General features: G+C 35.6%; 2 protein-coding genes across 3 annotated transcripts in view; both read left to right on the top strand.

The window, feature by feature from the left end:
• The first annotated feature begins 1,098 nt into the window (after window positions 1–1,098).
• The window catches only part of LOC149800080 (uncharacterized), a 153,955-nt gene continuing 128,633 nt past the window's right edge, over window positions 1,099–26,420 (top strand). The window contains exon 1 of one of the 2 annotated variants that reach the window (XM_089959644.1): window positions 1,099–1,224. The gene's annotated coding sequence lies outside the window, so the exon portion shown is untranslated. The remainder of the gene's footprint in view (window positions 1,225–26,420) is intronic. The other variant, XM_089959645.1, reaches the window with a different exon arrangement.
• Window positions 11,154–25,669, top strand: LOC149800082 (toll-like receptor 6). The gene is made up of 2 exons (XM_089959639.1): window positions 11,154–14,375; window positions 19,075–25,669. Exon 2 carries the CDS (start codon window positions 19,100–19,102, stop codon window positions 21,329–21,331), a length of 2,232 nt encoding a protein of 743 aa, XP_089815765.1. The 5' UTR covers window positions 11,154–14,375; window positions 19,075–19,099; the 3' UTR covers window positions 21,332–25,669.

Here is a 26,420-nt window from a genome sequence, read left to right as displayed (position 1 = left end):
AATAAACCAGTACCAACCCCAGAAGAGTTTTTAAAATCAACGATGGGGAAAAGTATCAAATTCCTATAAACATTGGTTGTGTCCATCGCGGTAGCATTATCCAGCAGGGGGGGCGAAAATGACATCGACGCGGTCGTCGCTGTGTTTACCGGACGCTGACAAAACTGGGATCGGCTCGCATTAAACCAAATGACGTCACCGTCGCGTAGGATGGACCGTCGTCGTTTTTTTTTTACCAGGCGCTGACTACACCGGATCCGCTGAGTGCAGAAAGTAATAATTAAGCAAAATAACGATTGCACAAAATGTCCGATTCGCCCCCCCCCCCCTGCTGCTCGTGTCATAGCATACCTTCTTTTAAATCTGACACGGGTGGATAATTTGCAAGTTCACTCATTTTACTTTTCTTTTATCCCAGAAACTGGTCTATACGACAATTTACGTTCGATTTTGCGTATTACACACACTTGATGGATATCTGCGTCGACTCAGATCAACCGACGCAAACTGCACTGGAAACTCTGTCCACGCTATTGATTCTACCAATTATTTCATTCGAACAGGTTAGAACCGGTTCTACCTGCGCATGCTACGACGCCAAATCTGAGTTAGCGCGGTTGACAACGGTTCATTATACATGGGGAACAAAACGCAGCGGAGTGCGCGTTGTTAAATACAGTTAAGTTGAAGGAGCTCATTCGCTTGAACAAAGTAACACGGATCGAAGTCAACTGCACTATTCATTGTGAAAAAAAAAATATTTTCTCACAAACATAACGCACATAAAATAACACTGAACCAGTATCATCTCTTGGTACTATACTTTTATATTCTAGTGGAATTAATACAACTGGATATATGTGTGGCACTGGCAGATACCATCCTCCCATTTTTAATTTTTGGATTTTAATATAATATATGAGAGAGAGAGAGAGAGAGAGAGAGAGAGAGAGAGAGAGATTATCTTTATCAATCAAGACGAACGTCTCAAAATCACCCATCCCTCCAGCCTTCAACCGCTTTAAAAAAATCTTCGACAGTGACATGAGAGGACGAGGAAGTGAATATCGTAGCCTTATTTAAATGACGTTTCGATAGAAAACCCACACCACTGTACATGTATAACTAAGACAGAAAGCACACACCACTGTACATATGTAATTCTACAACGGTTAGATCACACAAGAGGTTTTATAGCCCATTGCCGAAAGTTCCTTTTTATTGGTAAGTAGCTATTATTATTACTACTAGTACTACTACTACTACTACTAATAATAATAATTGCCTTGAATCTATGGTACTATGAGTATAGACATCTATTTTAATTTGCGTATGTTGCATTGATTTCCTAATCAAAACTTATCTTGGCGTGTAATAGTCTAAATCGCTTGACATTTGTTGTATAAAAATTGCATAGATAACAAAATATAGTCATACAAAGACCTCTTCTTACGAAAAAATGTTTCGTATTCTCCATTGGCCTTTGTACTATAAAGATTTTCTTGTGGTTATGTGCTATTGACACTCAGATAAAGACACTTCTGGACGCACATCACACTGTAATGATAGAATTGTTCATTTATCTTAAAACATACGTACTGTCTCTATGATAATAATAATAAGCTGTAGTGTTTGTAGTTGTTGTTGTGATAGTACTAATAGTTGTAGTTGTTGTGATAGTGCTAATAGTTGTAGTAGTTGTTGTTATTGTTGTTTCGATAGTACTAATAGTTGTAGTTGTTTTTGTGATAGTACTAATAGTTGTAGTTGTTTTTGTGATAGTACTAAAAGTTGTAGTAGTAGTTGTTGTTGTTGCGATAGTACTAATAGTTGTAGTTGTTGTTGTGATAATACTAATAGTTGTAGTAGTAGTTGTTGTTTTTGTGATAGTACTAATAGTAGTAGTAGTTGTGATAATACTTATAGTTGTAGTAGTAGTTGTTTTTGTGATACTACTAATAGTAGTAGTAGTTGTTGGTGCTGTAATACTATAACATAAACATAAACACATACACACATATTGTACTGCATACTTGTATTATATTTGTCTATGTCTGCGAGAGAGAGAGAGAGAGAGAGAGAACGAGAACCATTAGAGGTGAACTTGTATACAAGCGCTGTAAATAGGTCACGACAGAAATTCTATTCCCTGTTGGATTAATTTCTCAAGTGCATTGTCCCTGGTAAGATAGTAGTAGTAATAGTAGTAGCAGTAGTAGTTTTTCTATTGAATATATCGAAACCTATGCATAGGCAACTATTTTAATTTGTGTATAACGTGTAATATCTACTTGGCGTTGATCGGCCTAGATCGCTTGACACTGTTTGTAAGTGAAAGGAGAACCAAATAAAAAAAAAGTTACACAGAGAACTCTTGTCACCAAAATGTTTTCTGAAATACTACAATATATTTACTCAGCTTTAAAATATACAACTTGCTCATAGTCTAATTGTAAACGGTGTTAGCATAACGTCCTTTCACAATAAATGTATTTACCCAGTATTGATATGTCCACAAAATGAAGAATCATCAAGCAACAAACAAAGACAGATGTGATCAAGATGTTTAACATGATCTTAATTTCAGTGGGGAAAACATGTATTTAGCTAGCTAAATGGTTTTTCTTTTTATCAGAAAACAGGAGAGATTGAGACTTACGTAATTTCGGACAACCCAAATGGTACCTAGATTATTTTGAAGGTCACGATAGATGTTGGGTCTACTCTGATGTCAATGAAATAGACTTCTTGCCGTTAGGATGAAATTTAGGATATGATGTATGGTCACGCTTGTTAGTAGTATCATGTGGCGCTAGGCGACAAAAGAATGAATAATGCGACCGCCATATTGAACTAATGACACAAATGATAAAAAATGACGTATCAAATGACGACAATAGCAATTTAATATTAGTATGTCACTGCAGTGACAACAAAACTTATGTTAAAATTAAGATAAACAATTTCACCTTGTCGTTATAAACGTCTTTGTTTTCGGTACAAATATGACCAACTGACGACTAGGGAAAATATAACTTTAAATATATCCTTAGGTTTAACATACACTTTGATACTGATAGACTGACCAACAACCAGTCATCCACTGACCAACACATGCACGTATTCACACAACGGATAGGATCTAAAAGAAGTGGGTAAAATAGAAGTGAAACCCAGTGGCATCACTAGGAGGTACGGAGGCTGAGGACCGCACTGGGTGACATCATCAGAAAGGGTGACACCAAAATGACTGTCTATAAAATATTTGAATTTTTGTGCAGGCACGAGGTCCACGGGGGTGACACCATGAGTTACCGCCTCCAAATGAACAAAATAAAAATTTCAATACTCACCCTATCCTGCTATACATTGCCTCTCATCCACTTACAAACAAAAACTTATTTACCTAACATACTGAAAACTTATTTACCTACTTAACCATTGTAATACAGTCAGATGTTTATCGAAGTACTGACATCGATTTAAACCATTGAATTTCGCGTTCTCCTTTACTCACGAACCACCGAGTCTTGTATGATCTACGTCCATTAAGATAGCGATCACAAACGAGAGTGCGAGAGATGAGATATTTTTCAATATCTTATACTACATTGCTTTAACCTATAGCCTTTGTTCGACCTTGTACGCATTCCATTATGTTTTCTAAACAGTAGATTTGCAAACCTTTGAATTTATGGTATGTTGACGGGGAAAATATTACCCATTTCATAACATATTTCACTCACTAGGCTATGATTGAGGGTTGTATGACTTGCCTCCGTCACCATCACGATCTCAGCCGAGAAGGGGGGATGGGGGTGGGGGTAGATGAGATATTTTTTCAAAGTCTTAAAAACATTGTTTCAACATGTAGCCTTTGATCAACATTCTACGCATTCCAATGAATTCTACGCATTCCAATGAATTCTACCCATTCACTGATGTTTTGTAAACCGTAGATTTGCAAACCTTTGAATGTATGGGATGTTGATGGGAAATATTATAAATTTGACATCATACTGCACAACCAAACTTTATTTATTTTTAAAAAAGAAAAGAAGACATCAAACAGGCTTGGCACAATATAGCCACTTTTCTTCTAAATCAAGAAATGAAAGCCGCATATCATTGAAATCAGTTATGAAATCCATGGGTGTGGGTCCAAATGCTTGAGCCCAAAAAAATATTACAAATAATCTACGATAAGCTCGTCAGAAGTAGTTTTGACTCAGAACAGCAATATCCTATTCCAACTAACACAAAAAATGTAACAGCCTTAACGTGAAGGTGTAAAATTATGCTTGTATGTGTGTGAGCACTGCTACATTTTTCTCTCCGTTCACTCCAGAAATTATAATACATAATTTATGAAAAAAAAGTTGTTCATCGGAAAAGAGAATTTATGCGTAGACTTTATGAGATGGATTTTTTGGTAAACTCTAAGTCAAGCTGTTTCCAAAACCCGAGAGAGAGAGAGAGAGAGAGAGAGAGAAGAAAGGAAGTTCAATCCTCTTGAAAGAGGTGTCACTTGATGATGTTGTAAATACAGCTACATGTTGGGGAATCTTTGCATGCGAGAGTACTCGGGGTCAAGCTGTAAAAACAAAACTCTGTTTGAGCTTCTGGCCAGCAAAACTTTATTAAAATACTCAACATATAAAATTACATTCCAATATCAAACTACATAAGCTTAAATTGCTGATATAAGAAATACATATAAAACTACGATATTCTTTCACTTACCAACATCATACATTGTATAATATCTGCCATTTAGAATGTAATACAGATAATTAAATATCGAATAAATTCACGATAGCAAAAGAATCTAGAATTCAATATTTCAGACCAATATCGTAATTGAAATATATGCTACTGAATTTATTCTAAAATGTCAACATATTAAACTCTATTATTTAAAGAGTATTTTATTTCTAAATTAAAAATTACTGAGTATGAAGTTGGTAGCGAACGTTACTTTTACTATAATCAATAATATAATTATAAGTAAATATAAGTTCTTCAAACAATTAAAATTTCCGATACATTATATTAAAGAATAGCAAAGAAATATTAAAATAGTCTAATGTTTAAACATATTGATGTTAGGTTAACATCTTAACACTAAAAAGTCTTATACTATGAAAAATTGTACATACATTATAATCTTACCTGTGAAGACAAAAGTCTGTTTGAGCTTCTGGCCAGCAAAACTGGTGTCAGCCCGTGGCTGGGGCTTTATATACCAGTTTCTTAAGACAAAGCCAAATATGGCACGCGCCTAGCTCTTTGCCTTGGCCAGAATCTCAAAGTGAGGCTTCGTAGTCTCTTACAGATTATTGTCTAGGTCTATGCACATTATTACGTAGGTACTTCTGTAACATCAGCGCATTTGCCCTATAGAGGAATCTTTGGAATCTGTCTAGTTCATCTATTTACGTAACCTAGTGAATGTACTTTTTGCTGAGTCTGAGATACAGGCAATGTGTGTATAAGACGGTTCGTACTTGATCATTAGAGCGCAATCATTGTTGAATAGTAGTATATGATTGTAACAACGAATAAATGGATTCAATCTCAATATATTTTAATAGAAAATTACTTTCAATATAATTTATCAACTTACTTTTAATTCAATTTAGCGAAAATTTCAGTCTTATTACTTGTACTCAAAAATTTTGTCCTAATACATAAGTATGTTTCCATGCATATTGTGTATCAACATTCCTACTTTTTTCATCGGTAATAGTAGTGTTGTGTATGTGTAAGCACTCCTATTCTTTTTTCTCTATTCACTCCATATATGATAGCATGCGATTATATGCATATAATGTGTGTGTGAACACTTACCCTTTTTAGGGGTGACCATTTCTACTCTTTTATTTCCTTTAACTTCTCTTCTGGGATCCTTGGAGTTATGATGATGATAGGGTGTGGTGGTTGTTTTTATGAGCGTTGATAAGAAGTTATACGGGCATAGCTTGGTAAGTGTTTTTGTTTAACTTTCATCCCCCTCCTTTCACATCCTACCTTTCTTTTAAGTAAGTGTTGTTGTTGGTCAGTAGATGAATCACTATTGGTCGGTCTATCTATATGTTGGTTAGTATGTATGGATATTAGCCCGTAAAAGTGTATGCAAAAGTGTCAGTAAGAACGGATGTTGACTAATAAAAGCTTATGTTAAACCTATGGACATTTCTAACATCAACTTGCCCCTTGTAGCCATAAGGTCAGGTTTGTACCTAATAATAACAAAAACGTTTATAGCGACAGGGGGAAGTTCTTGTCAATTTGAATTACGTTATCCCATGCCGCCTTAGTGCTATACTAATACTTAATTACCCTTGTCGTCATACTGCCATACGTCCAACATGGCAGCCATAATAATTTCCATTGTCGAGATACTTCTACAATATACTACTCGTGTTCGGTGTGGCCTTCCTTTCTTGTAAATAATGAATCTGCTACAGTCACATGTTGCGACAATCAGTTCGGCCTGTCAGTTGTTATTGGGGTACTATATTTTGAAATGTTTTTCAGCATACGCATATACATGCACACTGGCGTGAATAGAAACATTCAAATAACACCAATACTATATAATTACAAAATACTGTCGTTGTCTTACGTATGCACACTTATGTATATATCATGGACATCCCATTACTTTAACGTTGTTCCTACCAGCATATATCCAACGGTAAGTAAAAATATTCACCGTTACCTTATATTGCAAACACGTGCCCAAATTTACTTCCAACCACGGCTAAATTAAAATGGCAGTGGAAACGTGGAACGATGACCACCATTTATCGTGTAAAAAAACTGAGTAGATATGTTTGTACTGTGATAAGTTTTGGTCTCTCTGGAATTACACTTATACTTCGATCTTGCCCACACTTACCAAGAGCCAACTCTATATTCTATGAGCAGCATATTTAATGACAGACGTATTGGAGGACTTACTTAGAATTAGGAATCACATGTAGTTAACCTGAATACCCTAGATTATTTCAGACAACCATCATTCTAACCCAGTGTGAATATTTCTCCAGAATTGCCGTTGTTAGTGAGTCACCCGAGCAATCATCCAAATTTCTGAAGATGTTTAATATATCACGCCTAATACTAACGGTTGTTTACTTCAGACCCAGCGCCTCACCGTTCTTACAGGTCATGAAATTACGTGAGATTATATTTAATACTGGTTGCAGAGTAGGTAGTGATGGGCGGGATTGATTCGTTATACATAATGTGCCTTGTAGTACAGACCCAACTCCGCCCTCCACCCCACCCCCATGCCTAAATGATGAAGATGATTTATAGCACAATCTGCCATTTACCCGTGTAGGATTAGTTTTCTGGAGGAGCAAATATATGTAATTGGCACATCTGAAAACGTGCTTAAATCATTTTAAACTAGTAACTTCTGAATTAGACGAATACCTAACGTAGGAAAATAGCACTTGTTATCTTGCGACCGCTCCGGTGACCTTAGTGGTTAGAGCTTCGCTCTAGATCAAAGACTTTTAAATATGGTACTAGCAGCTGCCTCGCTTGGCGCTCAGCATTAATGGGTTAGAGTTAGGATTGATTGGCCTGGTGTCAGGATAATGTGACTGTGTGGGACATCATGTCAGCAGCATGATGCCCCCGTGCTAGACATCACTAAAAACTGTCACACTGCAGACATCGTAGCTATATGACTTTAAACACTGTTGTTGTAGGGTTTAACGCCATTTTTTAGCACAAGATAGGCGGCCAGCATAAATGGTGGAAGAAGAACCCGGGAAAACCCCGGAAAGAACCACCGGCCTACGAGAAGTTACTGGCAAGCTTTCTCGCATACCCACACTAGCCGAACCTGAGACTCGAACCCACGCAGACAGCAGTGAGATGGCAGTGATCCGTAACGGTGAGCGCTTTAGACCACTGGGCCACTCGGGGCCCCTTAAAACTGTTAAAGCTACGTTAAAAATCAAATCACGCACACACACTCTTCGCTCCTTATTGGTTGCCTGTTCATTTCGTTCCAAGGCAAGCTTTGGCATATTCAGTTATCTGAAAAGGTGTTTTGACTTAGTGTCCTCTTGAGGATAACAATATTCGTACCGATATCAAGCGAAATCGATTACCCAGTGAGGGAGTTCGCTACGCTACGTGTAAGATATTCAATAAAGCTTTGTCCAAAATGTCCAAAAACACGGACTCGGAATTTTAAAGTTGCTTAAAATATATAAAATTGGATCAACTTTTGTGTACGGACACCGCTATTATTATTGCAAACAATCCCCTAATCGAAATGTAACAAAAGATCTGATTGGATCAATTTCTTCAAGGTACATCCAATCAGAAAAGAGAGCAGTGTATATAGTTTCAGCTAGTTAAATATGCTAATGGTTGACTTGGAACGAAGTGGATTACCAGCCATTGGGTTGCGAAGATGGAGCAGGAATTGTCCGCAGCTTATTTCAAGCACAGCGTGTCCATGACATTGATTTGAAAATGTGCGCGTCGCTGACTCTCATTGTGACAAAGGACAAAGGACACTTCGCTTTCTTCAAATTTAGATGTGTGAATATGAGAGTACGAACAAAAATTATACCCCTTTTAGGTTTAATCACGCGACATCAAAAACAGAAATTATGGCCAATTCATTGAAAGACGAACAGTCGGTTATATTTAGCGACTTGAAATAATTGTATGTGACTTAAACTGAGCGAATGATTTTCTTTTAACGGCATTTTTAACATATATCTGACGAGCGAAATGGGTTATAAGTGTTTTCCCAAGGACACGCTGAAATCTCGACCTGGGCTGGGCTTTAATGGGTGGGTATTGAACCCGCAATCGTTGAATTACTATTCCAACGCTCAACCACATGAGCTATTGCGGCAACATGAAAACTCAGCGTTTGAATAATTTGATTGCATAAACTGATAATACATTGTCCGCTCTAATGGAATAATAATGATCAATATTACACAAAGGCGCCTGACGCCAGTTGTAAGTAATAACCGGAGTTAACGCAGTCATAGCTAAAATTAGATGACAATTACTTCCGCCTTGGCCTTTGGTATATGGTTGTATTCTTATGTACACATACATATACGCGGTACTTGCGCTAGTTTCGACCGTATTAAACGATCAGTAGTGACAGCGTAAATAGAGATAAACGCAGAGTATGTATCTTTATGAAAATACATTTTAGGTTTTAGAAGAGCAAATTGCCTATGGCAAATTTTTGCACACTGTCTTACATCAATTACCGAACCTAAGGGCGGGGGGGGGGGGGCAACGTCCACCCACCCCCGTATTTCACCTTTAAACATGTTTTGGTCAGCATCCATACAATTTAATATCTGACCAACATATGATGGCCCCCTTAACCCTCAAATAATTCTGCGGGCGGCACTGCTGTCTTAAAACCTCGGTTCGGCAGTTTTGTAAGAACCCTCTTTACGTAAACATGTTCAACTGAACTTTAAAAATTCTTCAAAGGATTGATTTAAAATATTTCAGCACGGAAACCTGTTACTCTTACGATTTAAAAAAAAATGAAGTACGCACGTGTTATCATCGCAATTCATTTCATTTGTTGTCCTTTGCTCGCGCTATTAATGAACTGGGGTTCTGCATTAAGATATCGTGTAAGGACTGGTCGGCCTGGTGTCAGGATAATGTGACTGGGTGGGACATCATTCTATATGTCTGCGGCATGATACCCCAGTGCTAGACATTACTATAAAACTGCCACACTGCAGACATCGTAGAGATATGAATGAAAAATTGTTAAAGCTACATTAAAAATCCAAATCACACACACACACACGTAATATTGAACTGCCAAATCTACACCAATTACTATAATACCGTGTTTACGGATGTTTCTATATTGTGAGTGTGAATGTCATTCGTATGATAAATTCTAGGTGACACTTACTTCATATATTCCTGCACAAGAAGATCCACATGTAAAATCTCTGCTGTTTTCATGGATAATAACATAGAAATAGTATCTATAAATGTTAGAAGCCTGCAAGGTTCCATCTTCAAACGACGGGACATTTTCCATTGAGTAAAACAGAAGAATGTATCTATTGTATGCATGCAAGAAACTCATAGTACAAAGACCGATTAAATGTTTTGGCTGCTGAATGGGGATACAAATGTATATTTAGCTGATGTACTAGTAATAGTTCTGGGGTCTCAATGTACTAGTAATAGTTCTGGGGACCCAATGTACTAGTAATAGTTCTAGGATCTCAATGTACTAGTAATAGTTCTGGGGTCTCAGTGTACTAGTAATAGTTATGGGGTCTCAATGTACTAGTAATAGTACTGGGGTCTCAATGTACTAGTAATAGTTATAGGGTCTCAATGTACTGGTAATAGTTCTGGGGTCTCAATGTATTAGTAATAGTTCTGGGGTCTCAATGTACTAGTAATAGTTATGGGGTCTCAATGTACTAATAATAGTTATGGGGTCTCAATGTACTAGTAATAGTTATGGGGTATCAGTGTACTAGTAATAGTTCTAGGGTCTCAATGTACTAGTAATAGTTCTGGGGTCTCAGTGTAATAGTAATAGTTCTGGGGTCTCAGTGTAATACTAATAGTTCTGGGGTCTCAATGTACTAGTAATAGTTCTGGGGTCTCAATGCGCTAGTAATAGTTCTGGGGTCTCAATGTGCTAGTAATTGTTCTAGGGTCTCAATGTACTAGTAATAGTTCTATGGTCTCAATGTACTAGTAATAGTTCTAGGGTCTCAATGTACTAGTAATAGTTCTGGGGTCTCAATAATCTTTAGAAATACTTTTGAATTTTCTGTCCAAAGAGAAAGATGTGACAGTGAATGAAGATTTATTTTGTTAGATAGTACAATTAACGGAAATAGAAAAACCCTCGGGAATTTGTATGGGTGTAACGATAACCCTAGTCTTTTTTAAAGAAATATATAGGAAGAAATTTTATTATTTGAGAACTCATTAATTATATTGTTTGGAGACTGGAATACTGTTCAAGACCTAGATTTGGATACTTATAATAGTTTAGATGATAAACACCAAGAGTCGAGAACTGCAATTCAGTGCCTGAAAAAACGAACTGGAATTAAACGACCATTGAGAAATTCCGATCAAGACCTCAAGATTGTTACCTGGAGGCAAAAATCTCCTTTTAAACAAACTAGATAAGATTATTTTTTTCTTATCTGATGATATTTATATGAATACAACTGATGCACTTGTTTTACCAGGATATAACAAATCAGGCAGATATTGTTTTGAGTGTGACTTTGTCAAAGCGTCCAAAGGGAAATGGATATTGGAAATTTAATGCTCTATTGTTGAGAGATAATAATAATATTGATTTGGTCAAAAAGTGTATGGCGGACACTGTAAATGAATATTACGTAGGAGGAAATAAAGACGACTCTCTTCATGTTTCTTATTCCTGTAATGATCAAATATCGTTTGAAATTTTGAAAATGAAAGTAAGATCCGAAACAATGTATTATTATATTAGGAACAGAAACAAGAAAGGGGACAAATAAAAACAATTAAACAGAAAATATTAAAAACTCACAGGGGATCGTCGGATTACATAGAAGGGGAAACTACAGAAAATTTAGGGGGAAAAATGCAGAATTAGAGGAATCTAGGAAAAAATACATAGAAAGTGTTTTATTAAGATCCAAAGCTAAATAGTACGAGTTCGAAGAAAAACGCACGAAATACCTTTAAATTTTGAAGGAAAAAAATTCATTTCAATAAGATAAAAAAGGAAATTATTTTAGATGATTGGGCAAATATATTAGACCACATAGTATAAATAGTTTTATACAGAATTAGATATTTTTAATTACAATATTAAACTTAGTCAAGAGACAAGAGAATCATGCGTGGGTCTATTTACAGTCAGTGAATACTATGTGTCTAAAACGTGTGCAAATGAGAAACTACTGGATGTATTTACTGCAGAGTTCTTTAAATTATTTTGGGATTTTCAGACACAAGGATTCATCACGTGTCTACCAAAAGAAGACAAAGACAGAAAATATTTAGAAGATTGGAGACTAAATCACTCTTAATGTTGACTATAAGATTGCTTGGGGAGCTATTGAATATAGCATTAAATACGTTCTTCCCATTAATAATCAGTGATACTCAAAAAGGACGGTAATCAAAAAGTAGGCGTTGGATGGTATTCACAAAATGGTGTGATATATAGTAATCAAACAGTGGGTGTTGGATAGTGCTTGCAAAATATGTTTCGGATAGTATCTAAAATGTTGGATAATGTGTACAGAGTGCCAGATATGATCAAGACCCTACAATTACTGACCAACAAAAAGGGTAGGAGTGCTTTACGCACATAATACTTACAAAAACACACAAATCCTGTAACACAAGAAGGAGCAGGGTGTAAAAGAAAGGGGTTGAAATATACACACGCGATCTCACACCAGCAGGAATTGTTGGCAATATTAGTGAATGAATAGCTTTAAATATAAAAACTACGGACCTCAAGGAAAGCATCCCTCGGTACGAGGAAGTAAAATCGACACACAGAATGTGAAGAAAAAAAAAACATATTTAAGATTGATTTTATTTTCTATAAAATAAATATCAACAACAAAAACGAAACAAAACCAATTTACCCATTCGACTTTTTGTTGAAAAGTTCGCTCACTGAAATAAATATCAACTCTGAAGAAGATGATTAAGGATAATCCCTTTTTCTTTATCAATGCTAGCTCATTCAAATAAACGTCTTTACAATGTTATCTAATGCAGTACCATTTCGCCATCCATACACACTACGTTTCCGAGCTAAATAAAATATATAGACATTCACAAAACCACCTTTCTATTTTATTGTCGTTTGTAGAGTACTCAGTCAAAAAAGTCAATAAATGTTCTAAGGGAAATCGAAAACTACGTTGATGAAGAAACTATCCACATTATTGCCCAAACGTAATCTAATATAATCATTGAGATCGATCATCATTCAACTGAGTTGATGCAGTAATTCTATTCATACAGTCGGTGATGTCGTCTTTCATAGGAGGTAATCCATAAGAAACAAAGTATTCTACACTGTAGTCGCGGGGAGAGTTATAGCCAACCCAGTAAAATTTGATGAACTAAATTTAAAAATGAAAACTGAAAATTAAACCTATTATACAAATACGAAATTTTAAAGATAAACTTGAAAAATGAAAGTTAAAAGTATAAAATTGGAGAAAAAATAAAAATGTATATAAAATGTAAAAAAATTAAATTGAAAATAAAATTTGAGGAACTAAATTTGAAAATAAAAATTGAAATTAAAAATTAAATATTAAAGTTTGGGAAACTAAATTTGAAAGTGAAAATTGAATATTTAAACTAAAATTTCTAAAACAAGTTCAAAATAAAAATTAAAAAGTAATGATAAAAAATTTAAATTTGAAAATGAAAAGCTGAAAATGAAAAATAAGCACAAAAACTTTGAGTTCTAAAGCAAAGTTAGAGATATTGCGAGCTTTGAAAAAATGGTCGACACCCTCTACCATGGAAAGAGCCAAAAGCATCGAAATTGTTTGGCACTTGTACCATCGTATATATATACGTTTGCTTATATCAGTATGTTTCTGGTTATAATGTGTGAAAGCGTTCTTGCTATTGCCTGTCTCTTTATGAGTATGTGTGTGACAGTGTGCGTGTGTGTGTGATTTCATTCCGTTCTCTTACAAACAAGCCTCTTGACTGATAGTATATTTGTGTCTTTCTAAGTATAGTTTGTCTTTCTTTCTACCCTTTTTATTTGTTCAATAATAAATGTGGGGGTGTTGGATGGTAGATATTTGGGTGTTGGTCGCTATCAGAGCGTGTTGGTAGTACGTGTGGGGTATTGGTCGATAAAAATGTTGTGAGTGTTGGATAGTAAATAACTGGATACTATATACTAGATGGTAAAAAACTGCATGCTGGTTACTCCATTTTCGCATATCAATTTTCGTAGACTATACTTTTGTATATCTATTCCTGTTTAAAAAAATTCTCTACCTAAAATCCGTTTAAGCCTTGCTTGCTAGCACATTTACCAGTATATCTAGCCTATAGTTCATAATTAACCAATTTAACCGAATTTAGCATTGGAATCGCGATAATGTATTTATCACTACTTTGTACAGATTCAAGTGAAACGCAAACAACAACAGCACTTTCAACAAGAATTCCGGATAAACTTCAGACTACTTGTATGAAAATGAAATTCAATATGTTTGTTTTATCTGTCAAGAGAAATGACTTTGGATTGCAGACAATCCACAACGTCAAAGGTATAAAAAAAAACTCTCCAGGATCAGAGAAAAATATACATTTTTAAGGTACGTGTTATCCTTGTCAAGAAAAATAACATTGGTCTGCAGAGTATCCTAAGAATGAAGAAAAACATAAAAACATAAAGAAATTTTAGAAGACGCTGAGAAGAACCTTTCCTGCAATTAACATTTAAAAAGCAAAAACAAGCCGACGAAACTGCATAACATCCAATGCTTCTACAATCGTATCAATGTACTCTCACTGTTAAATTTCCTATTGGCCCTAGTTCGTCATCCGTATGTTAAAATCTCATCACTTTATATTATTAGGTCCATCTGGAGTTGCAAATACCAAAATTTCTTTTGCTCTTTCCGTGAGTGGAAGTTGTCATATTCCTTTAAAAATGTTAAATTTAGTGAAATATTTTGCATTTCCAATTATGTCAATGCATTCATCTATTATTAGCATTGGAAATGAATTCGTTTAGGTGACACTATCGACTTTGTCGTAGTTAGTACACATGGCGAATGTATTATCTGGTCTAGATAGTAGTGAGTAGAGTGAAGATGAGTTCTTGCCACATCATAGACCTTTGACAATTTAGATTTAGAATAAGAGACATAGTCAAAATTAATCCTGGAATCTTCATTTGAAAGGAGCTTCTCTTTCATTAACTTCAATAGTAAACAGACAGTATTCCCAAAAATAGGTCAAAGGTATTAAGCATCAATGATTCTTGAACTGATTCCCTAACAGCAATGAAAACCCTCATCAACGTTCTATCCTGCATCAAAGCAACGTCAAAGTTTATTTTGGGTTGTAGGCAGAAGATTAAACTGTTGGATGCCAGATTCATGCATAACTTGTTGGAAAATTCCAGACATAAAATTTGAGCCTTGATCAGTCCGGACATATTTGGGAAAGCCAACAAGTATATAAAGGACACTTCATCAAAACGTTTAAAGTTTAAGTTGTAATGTTTAATGTTTCTCAAAGGAGTTTCCGCTGTAAAATATTGTAGACACGTGCATTATGGACAGCAAATATTGGTTGCCTAACTTTGTCTTAGATATAAGACCGACTCAGTCTACCATCATTCGGCTAAATGGTTCGTGAAACGAGGAACATACTGCAGATGGGCGTTAAGTACATTCTCATTTGGTTTTATTACCATTTGACATGTGTGACAAGATATGCAGCATTTAGAAACATCACAATACAAATAAATCAAGATCATGTGATATGACTTATAGACTAATAAATGACCAGCAAAGGTAGATTCATGGGCTAGACTAGATATTGCCTGTCGGTATGACCTCGGAACGACAACTTGATAGCTCATTAACAACTTGTCACCAGAGAATACCAGAGGTGGTGTGCATTTTCTCATAAGGACTCCATTTATCACAAAATAACAAGTTGGTACTTGTGTTGCTTTAGTTTCGCAAATAACCCTCTGGAACAAACAGGAGATCTCAGGATCTTGTTATTGTTCGACAATGAGTGGTCGTCGTTTGTCACCCTGATTAAAATAGAGAGAATAAAATGTATAGAAGAGGACCACTGTGATCAATATCCATTGATTGATCAATACCCATAGCTCTTAGATAACTGCTCAAGTATGATCCAAATCAGGGATTTCAATCTCAACTGGATCAATTTTCTGATCCAGACAAGGATTGACAATTACGCGTACACTAACAACGAAATTATCTCCAGCTAAAACGTTGCCTAGTAATAAATGAATACCCTCGATGAGTAAACAAGTCTCTGTTCTAACTGTCACGGGTGCTGATATTAAATATGTTGCCAAACTGACACAATGGAGATTAACATTACAAAAGATGCAGTCTACTCTCTGAATAAGAACACTTTCACTAGAAGAAGACTTCTCAAACAAAGGGAACGCACCTACCCACAAAAGTCACTGACAAGCTCATGCGTTACTTAATGCTTTAATAGGGACTTGGATTGGCAGAATCCACAATAAGTGACATATAATGGTTCATAGATCACCAAAACAGAAGCAGGCAGGAGTTTGTTTGACCCAACTAATTGTTTTCAATTAAAAACAATGTGACAAACCTCTCTGAGTAAAAGCCTTTAGAATAGTCCTGGCGTTATTATGCTGCTTAGTTTTTCAGTCTGTAGCAATCAGAAATAAATTGCTCTTACTTTTTACAATAACTACACTTAGGAAGAGATAAAAATTTCTAATCAGTCTAATCAGAAATTTGATTTCTAGAAGTCGGATTGAGATTTGGTAGATTTGAGATCTGGTAGTAATTTTATGAGTCTGGTGTGATATTTTACCAAAATTCTATAGAGAGGCAGACTTAATGACAAATGAAACTTTGTGAATCAAGGAATAATCATCGGCTTTCCAATGTTTCCAATTTTTCTAATTACCTTTATATCACAGTGGATGCAATTCGTGAACTCGTCGATTAACATGAGATGTATGAAATTATCTTTATCATTATCAACCTTTTTGGATGAGCACCAACTATAAAAACGTTATTTTGCAAATTCGAAATAGGTTTGCTCAGTTTCTTTTCTACAATTCCTAAACCTCTATCGATATGCATTATGTACCAGCTCATGACTCATCCTTGGCTACAACGTCACAATCATCACTCTATTGTACCCTCAGTGAATGTAGATATCACGAGCTATGCAAGAAAAAACGTACACATTGTACCAACGAAGTCCAATGCTCTCTTCGCCATTTCAAGTTTTCAGCAAATTTATCAAAGTGAAGATAATACTTATCAATTTCATATTCCCAGATCTTCTCTCTCCCTCTCTCTGTATTTGTCTATTTTATGTCTGTCTGTCTGCTTGTTTATTCCAATTTCTGGTATTCAACTTTAATTCTATTGGTTTCTATCGAAAACAGAGATAGATTTACTAAACAAACCCAAAGCGCTATCATCCAAAATTGCATTTCCCAATCACCGCTGAACCAAAACATCTTTCATTTCTTGCTTTGTGAAATGCGCTGCTAATTCCAAAATATTATAATGTCTGGTAAGTTCGAGCTACATCGTCGTTTTTATAGACTCTAACCCTTTCTGGATAGGATTTGAAACAAAGTTCTCCACATTGGATGGTCTTTTAAATGCTTCATGGTTTCATTAAAGATTGCGCTAATGTGGAAAATTAAATCTTTACCAGGGACAATTAAAATTCCAAACCAAGTTCAGTTTAAACTATTTATAGACAATTTTTAATTTGTCTGAATTGTTTTAAAGAAATTCAGATCACGTACAAGCTCCCAATTAATGTTAGGATTCTATGGTGCTAACTTATGTACAAAGAAAAGTGAAACCAACAAATTAATTTCAATTAAACAAATAATTTATTTCCGTACAATACAAAGTTTGACTTCAAAATACGCAGTATTCTGTATTAAATTCCAAATAATCCTAAATGTTCTATCACAATCCCAAAGTATAGAATATTCCAAATAAATTCCAACAATCTTGAATGTCATGATGTACCACAATGATTAAATCCTGAATGTCTTTGAATTAGTTCTCAACAATCCCAAAGTAGTATTTAAATCCATAGCGTCGATGAGCACTTTGTAATTCCAATGATTCCTGTCAAATTCTGTCTGAACACAACTATGAATAATTCCAGAGACTGATCATAAAGCAGGTATGAATAATTATTGACTAAATCCCCTCATACAGAAACTTCACCTGTCCCACTCATTCGTAAACAATGTGAAGTCTTAAACTCACCTTCAAGTTAACATCTTGTTGCTTCTTAGAACCACGATAAAGGTCGGATAGGCATTAATTCCACAACCCTCAATAACGGCCAAATATTAAGCACAAAATATAGACATACGTAACAGTATTAATCTTTTTTTTTATCTTAGCTTACCCACCGTTCTTTGTTTTGGTATGATCTTCACAAGTGGATAGGTACATACCTGAAGAGCAAAAATTGCAACATGAAGTTGAAAGGAACTGCAAATTAGACTTATACCAATTAAATATCGTCAATACAATAATTGAAACAGTTTTGGGTGGTACAGTTACATCAATAAATTTTGAGAATTGCTAAGATACTCCTTTGTAACCCTATAGAAATGCAATATTTCTTGATGTAATTTCACTTTCCCTGGTCCATTAGGATATATATATATATATATATATATATATATATATATATATATATATATATATATATATATATATAATCGTCAGTAGACATTGATAACATTCTGACGAAGAAATTTTGAAGCTTAAACGACGTGTCTATTGGTAAATATGACCGCATCGCAAACTGATAACCCTGGTTCAATTCCATCATCGTGCAAATACTTTTATTTTATTCAGTTTTTTTAAATATTTTTATCCATACTTATTTACTTTGATTCTTGAGAGAGAATTTTATTACTAATTTTATATGTACACGAATGTACACAAATCCTATAAGGTAATAAACGGTAAGCATCTGACTTCAGTCTCTTATACATATTGCTAGCCAATACACTTCAGCATAAAATAAAATTTTGCTCATAGGAAGAAAACTTTAGTTTTTCAAACACTCCATGAAATATGTGTTAATGACTCAGATCAAATATAAAGTTTAGCACTTTGAGGGTATTTGTTAACACCACCTTCCCCTCCTCTTCTCGACCTTCTTAAGTGGAAGTTAACTGACGGATTATTTAGTCTTTTTACCGATGCATGACTGGAGAAAGTTTCCAATACACAATTTTGGATGTTTTTATTTTTGTTGTTTTAGATGCAGCACTGACCAGCAATAAAAGATGGGCCAGGGAACGTTCCATTTCAAATCTTTTGTCGTCACAGTCATTCTCTTTCTCGTGAAAAGGAATGGAACCGTCCACGTCAGTCCTTTTCAAGGAGACTGCAAAGGTGTCATGTGTCCAACGAGATGCTCTTGCATGAATAGAACCGTTCACTGTCATGGTCGGAATTTAACATATATTCCTCGCATTCCCTGTGGAATAAGCTATTTAAATCTTTCAAACAGTAATATAAACAAACTGAGCATTAATGAAACCATGAATCTTTCGTGTTCCTTTGCAACTCTAACACACCTGAGCATGAGGGACTGCAGAATTACGCTGTTTGATGAGGATGTATTTAGTAACCTGACACAACTGGAAGTTCTAGATCTGAGTTTGAACAAAATTGTTTTTTACGCGGAGGGAAACCTTCATTCATTGGCAAGATCCCTTGGCAGTCTTAACAGAGCTCCGCTTCGTTCTCTGCATTTAGACCATCTTTTGATACAGAATGGGGTGAAGGAAATATTTAAATACTTCGAGGGTAGACACCTTACCCATCTAAGCATGCGTGAAAACCAAATAATAGAATTCGAGGACAAAGTTTTAGAAAATTTCACGAAACTCGTCCATCTTGATTTGCACGGCAATTGGATCAACAAGATTAATCTTAGTTCAGGAATTGAGACATTGGAGCTGTTCAACCTGTCTCACAACCAAATTAATATCTTTCCTCCAAACTTCTGTGATACCAAAACTGGACAAAGACGTTACAAAAATCTAACGAATCTTGATTTATCCTGGAATCAAATAATTATTCCTTATTCACCCAACTGGAATTGCCTTATAGCGCTTGAAACCCTTAATCTTAGTAGAAACGACATGGAAGATATGACCGGAAATTACAGTTTTGTAAACTTGACCTCCTTGAAAAGTTTAATCTTGAGTCAAATGCATCCTACTATGAGGAAAATACGAAGTTATGCACTCCAAAGTGATTCACTGAACTACTTAGATCTAAGCGGAAATGGTCTGAACTTCGACGACAACAGGGAAGTTGCCGATGACATTTTGCATCACTTGCCCCACTTGACGTCATTAGATGTGTCCAATAATGATTTTGGCAGTGTAGGCGTGCAAAAACTAACTGTCTTATTCCAACTGGAGACGCTAATTATGAGAAATGTTTATCTCCGTCAATTACCAGACAACTTTCTTGGACACTTTCCTAATCTAACATATTTGGATTTATGTAGGAATAAGATTGAGAATTTCTCGGCCGAAGCTTTTCAGGGCCTCACAAAGTTAGAGGTTTTGAACATATCTGACAATCTCGTCAGTAATTTCCCAGCACCGCCTTTCCCTCAAGAAACGCTAAAGAGCCTAAAAAAGTTTGATTTTGCTTACAACTATTTTCAATGTGACTGCGACTTATTGGAACTGCAGGAATGGATAAATAGAGTGTTAAGCGACACCAACAAAACGCATTTGTTCTCTCGATTCCCTGACAGTTATTGGTGTTACACGCCACATTCGCTGTATCACGTGCCTTTGAAAGACGCTAAACCAGTAGATTGCAGTACTGACAAGAATCAGCTTGTACTGCTTGTACTATGTGTCGTCACTTCCGCCTCTGTTTGCTTGGTCTTCACAGTGGTCCTCGTTGTAGCCTACATCTACAGATGGGAAATCAAATTCCTTCTTCACAAGATGCGCCAAAGAAGACGCGATGGATACCATCCGCTAACATACACGTTCGAATACGACACTTATCTGGTCTATGCTGAAAAAGATAGTGCGTGGGTCATCCACGACCTACTAAAAGAATTGGAAGAAGCTAAATACAATGTTTACATCAGAGATCGAAATTCTGTCCCGGGCGTGGCAAGATGTGATGAGATAGTTGATAACATCTATAAAAGCAAGACAGTCATTCTTGTCTTGTCCAAAAACTTTTTGGCATGCCAGTGGTGTACCTACCAACTAAATGTGGCCCAAGCGCGAGCTGTCAAGTTAGGTCCACACTTCTTGATTCCAGTCCTTTTGGAAGGCATAGACTCCAAGCACATGAAGAGATATGTGCAGCATCTCTTCAGGACCTCAAAACCAATCGAGTGGGCACGACAAAGCACAAAAAACAGGCTGTTCTGGTCAGAACTGAAGACTGCTCTGGATGCAGACATCAACCATGATTTCGAAGAGACAAGCAATCAATCCCGGGACTGCGGGTACGCTTCCATAAACACATGAATAAACAGATTTCTTTCAATATAGATAGTGGACTAGATCTTAGCCCCGTATTCACTAAATCTATTTGGGCGCAAATATCTGCTTTTAGATTTATCATTCTAAAATCAAACATCGTACATCGAATCTCTGAATGTTATGTAAAGTTATCACTCGTCTGCGAAGCCAAATTTATAAATCGTAACATTTCTACTTTCCTAACGCTCTCTTAAGAAAACTATTTCCGGTTAAAAATGGCTTTATCATGATGAATATGTTTCATTTATTGTGTATGCATCTTAGACTGAGTCATGTCCTGGCGTTGGAAAGTGCTGAGTCTTGGTTTAAACTAGCTGCCTGGTCTTACGGACTAAAAAGTCACAATGCATCTCTGAAATCTCTTTTCTCCATGAACATTCTTGAAAAAATTCAGACTTAAACGTCACAGATTTTTCTGGAATGCTGTTAAAATTCTGAAGCTTTCAAAGGCCTCAAAAGTTAGGAAAGAGATCAATATTCGGTTGTCAGTCAGGGTGTTTTAGTTCAGATGAGGCCTGGCGAACATATTCATTGACTGCGTCAAGTGTGTTTATCTAACAAATATATTTCTCCTTTATTCATTAAAACAGTTGGTGCAGTATGATGATCATTTTCCTTTTCTGCTGCAGAAAATGTTTTAACCACCCCAAATATCACTTAAAATAGGATCATTAGCCGTTAAAATAGGTTGCATAGCCGTTAAAACAGGTTGATGTTGATCTCAATAGAACAAGATTTACAATTATTTTGAAAATAAGACTGTTTTTAAAATATTTTATTTTGATTTTATGAGCCATCTCACCCCAAGCAAGAAAACCATAAATTGTCACCGGATAATTGAGTGCTAGGGTTAACAAGAGGTCATTAGAAAACATAAGCGTTTCAGTGTTTGGTGTTTCAGGTATTTCTATCAATGTATTACTTAGCCATCAATTAATTTAGATTGTCCGTCAATTTCAAAGGATACTTTCACAGATGACGTTTTTAAACATTTTTTGGTTCATTAACTTTCTTCCTAGTTTATTGCTTTCTTCCGCTTATTGCCAATTAGATAATTCTGATATGAAAAGTAGGGCGTTGCACTTTGTCCGTTTAGTAAGGACGCAATATCAGCCGATTTTAGGTCTGGTTTGTAATAACTTTACCTGTGTCGAAAACCAGCTAACAGCTGGTCCTCTACGAGTCAATAAAATGTTTTTTTCTAATGAGTTATAGCGAGACATAATAAGTACATACATTACTAACGAAGAGCCTTTTTAAGGGTCACTGTACCCAGCGAATCAAACACTCGTTTTGCTTCAAGTCCCTTGTTTTCCCTATTCCAAAGAACTTCTAAACAACAGTCGTTGTTAACTGGAAGTTCTCATAACGCCATAAGACTATAAATAGTTTTCCTCTAACCAATGAATGACCACAAATATCCCAACTTCACAACTGCATCAACTTCACATTTGCATCGACTTCACAATTGCATCGACAATACAATCGCATCGACTTCACATTTGTATCGACAATACAATTGCATACACTTCACATTCGCATCGACTTCACAATTGCAACGCTTATCCTTGATAGGATTCCGTAACATAGCGCCAAGAAAATGCAAAATACAACTCAAACACCCAATACAGGAAATTATTTTCCTACTCTATCCCCGGGTCAGCCGAACTACGATTCTAAGCCTCATTTCACGTGTGACTTTACACTACGTTGACCATTACCGAACAATAAAAGGCGTCTCACCAAATGATGCAAATACCGCTTCTCAGTTATTCCATCGTACAGATTTTTAGTCCTAGTAACAAATATTTCACATGGAAATGCACAACCAATCAACACATTTAGATTTAAATAAGAAACTATTTGGTTCATTCCAATTTTGTTCTGGCTCTTACCTGAACTCAAATACGAAACTAAACCGTGCCATCATAAAATCTCTTCATTACTGCACTATGTGGCTTTTGCCCTTAAAAATTAGTTAATTACTCTGCGAAATATTTTCTAAACATTGACTTCCCATAATCAAACAACTAATCATTGCAATCAAATAAATCTATATAATGCAGATGTAAATAGAACTGGCGCATAACCTAGATTAATTACAGCACCAATAAGGTTTACATTGCAGCATATATAGATATCAACAAGGTTTATGTGAAGTAGTTATTCTATTTTGTAGACACATCTGCGTGTCGAAATGTATTAAACAATAGTTAGGGCTAAACATTGTGTTGATAATGTGATGTTATGTGATGTGATGATAATGTGATGTGATGTGTTGATAATGTGATGTGATGTGATGATAATGTGATGTGATGTGTTGATAATGTGATGTGATGTGATGTGATTCTGATTTTTAACGTACGATGTCTGCAATGTCCAAAATAGACCTAAACCAAAACATCTACCTGGAATAATCCGGATGAAACGCTTTTGAACCAAGATGAACTTGACTGAACCTGATTGAACCTGTTTGAACCGGATGGAACGTTTTGGAAACCAGATGGAGTGTGTGTGTGTGTGTGACTTGGATTTGTAACTTATTTTTAACAATATTCCAGTCATATCGATACGATGTCTGCAGTGTGGCAGTTAATAGTGATGTCTAGCACTGGGTCATCATGCCGCAGACATGTAGCATGATGTCCCACCCCGTCACATTATCCTGACACCAGGCCGACCAGTTCTAACACTTACTTCTGTGTTGATAATCTAAAGCATGCAAACTTGTACTGGTTCAGAACTGTTGAAAGTTTTCCTTATATTAGTAACGAGCATTTGATTGTTTATATCACAGTTTTAAGCTACAATACGCTATTATTGCGTTAAAAAATAGTGTATTGCATATGCTAGTAGGACCTTTTAAGTTAAGCGTCAAAAATGAAAGATGTGTATTCATGTGATTTGTCCTAAAGTCGACAATAAATTGAACAAAGGTGAACATTCTATAAAATAAAAAAAATGACCAACATTTCTTCAGCATCATTTCATGAAACAATGAAAAAGAAAAACAGGGCTGTATAGGAATTAGTGTACTCTGTATGAAAAATCTTTACTTTTCATGTGGTGACCAAACAATTTGTGTATTTCCGATACGCTTAATTATTTGAAATCGTTCAGATACAATATGTTATCACTGCATAGCTCACCATGACCTACAGTTTCACATTTGGAATTAAGGTAAGGTTTTTTTAAAACACCTTTTTGTTGGCACAGTAATGAAACTGGATGCTGAAATATATCCAGATAAGTACAGAAATACCATATCAAAGTGAAAAATGAAATGTGGCCTACATGTACATCAGTCTTTCATTTGTCTACACCACTACTCACTGTTGACCGTCTTAAGTACATGCTAAAGTGATACTTTACGTCTGAATAAAAACTATATGCAGGCTAACTTTATTATCTCCTAAAGGTTGAAGTATGGATAAATCAAGGTGTTTGGGACATAAAGGTTGAAGTATGGTTTAATCAAGGTGTTTGGGACATAAAGGTTGAAGTATGGATAAATCAAGGTGTTTGGGACGTAAAGGTTGAAGTATGGATAAATCAAGGTGTTTGGGAGGTAAAGGTTTTCTTATCTATAGTAAACAATGGCTATCTGATCAGTTTATCAAGAATCAGAGAATCTTCAAGAGCTAGAGTAAATAGAAATTTACCACAAAATATTGGCAATAAAGAATGGTTAGATACAGTAGCCGTGACCAAATTTTGAAAATCACTTTCTAAAAAAAGGACGTCTGTAAGAGGCTACATGGCAACCCACTAGATCAAATAATTTGCAATTATTGCAACGTGCTGGAAGATGGGTATCATTCTGTTTTATGAATGCCAGTGTTATTTAGGATGATGTATATAAAACTCTTTATTTTGGAGAGATCAGAGTATGTTGAAATTTATTAAATTACTAAATTCCACTAAAACTTACTTGGTTAGAAATCTGTGAAATTATATTCAAAGAGCACTAATTGAACGTAATAATGCGATGAATACAACTCAAAGTCACATTCATCTATCACACCGTCTCATCATATATGTATGTGTATATACGTATGTGGGTCTGTGTAATCATATGTATGGGTATATGCACATGCATATATAATGTACACGCGTATATATGCATGTACGAGTGTGCATGGGAATGAGGATATGTGTACATATGTATATATCTTATGTACCTATTGATTTTTGTAAATTGTATAGGTTTGTTTTTCATTATTTTTTTAACGTGTCACCATCAATGTTTGTAACAAATGTTTATGTATATGTATATTCTTTATGATGGCCAATCGGCTAAATGAAAATAAAGTTCTTCTTCAAGTATTTCTTTCATATCCGAGTAGGTGCGGCAATCCAATCAAATCAGAGTATGCCTGGTTTTTGATTGGGATATGTACGGTATTTATGCATGTTGGGATAAGTACGGTATTGAGGTATGCATACGTCAGCATGCAATTCTGTGTCTTATTCTACAATTTAGAGGTGGTTTCATCACTTTAAGGATGGTCGCAAATCAACTAAAGAAGACACGTTCGGGAAGACCGTGATCTGCGATTGATTGGGGGGGGGGGCAGCGGCTGCTAAGGTAACAGATCCTCGATATTCGGTGGAATATGTGTCTAATTTCATATTGATTCGTCAGCTGTTTTCAATATATTGAAGAATCGTGTTCAGATAGGTTTGTGTAGAGTGGTTCTGTGTTTAATAGCTGTCAAAAACTAGATTCGGGTTGAAGTCGCCAAAACAGCTACTTGCCAAATAGGAAAAGAGTGTCCAGAGACGACACAAAAATACAAATTTGTACATAATAACTGGATATTCAGACAGAGAGTGTGTTGGGGTGCATGGGAAATAATGTGAGCGGATGCACTGGCATACTGTTCACAAATAAAAAATTTTGGTTGTACAGCGCAGTAATATTCCTAACATTTTAAATACTCCATCGTGCACTTCCTTTAATGTTATTGACCAAAATACAGAATCAAATTCTCTTATAAAGATGTATCAACATGACACGGCTCCTCCTGTGGTACATTTTCATATATCTTGTACTATTTACAAAGTAAAATAA

The sequence above is a fragment of the Sinohyriopsis cumingii genome, chromosome 5 (genome assembly GCF_028554795.1).
Source record: "Sinohyriopsis cumingii isolate HCF-2022 chromosome 5, ASM2855479v2, whole genome shotgun sequence".
Classification (NCBI taxonomy): domain Eukaryota; kingdom Metazoa; phylum Mollusca; class Bivalvia; order Unionida; family Unionidae; genus Sinohyriopsis; species Sinohyriopsis cumingii.
The sequence above is the reverse complement of the archived record's forward strand: the minus strand, read 5'-3'. Positions and strand labels throughout refer to the sequence as shown.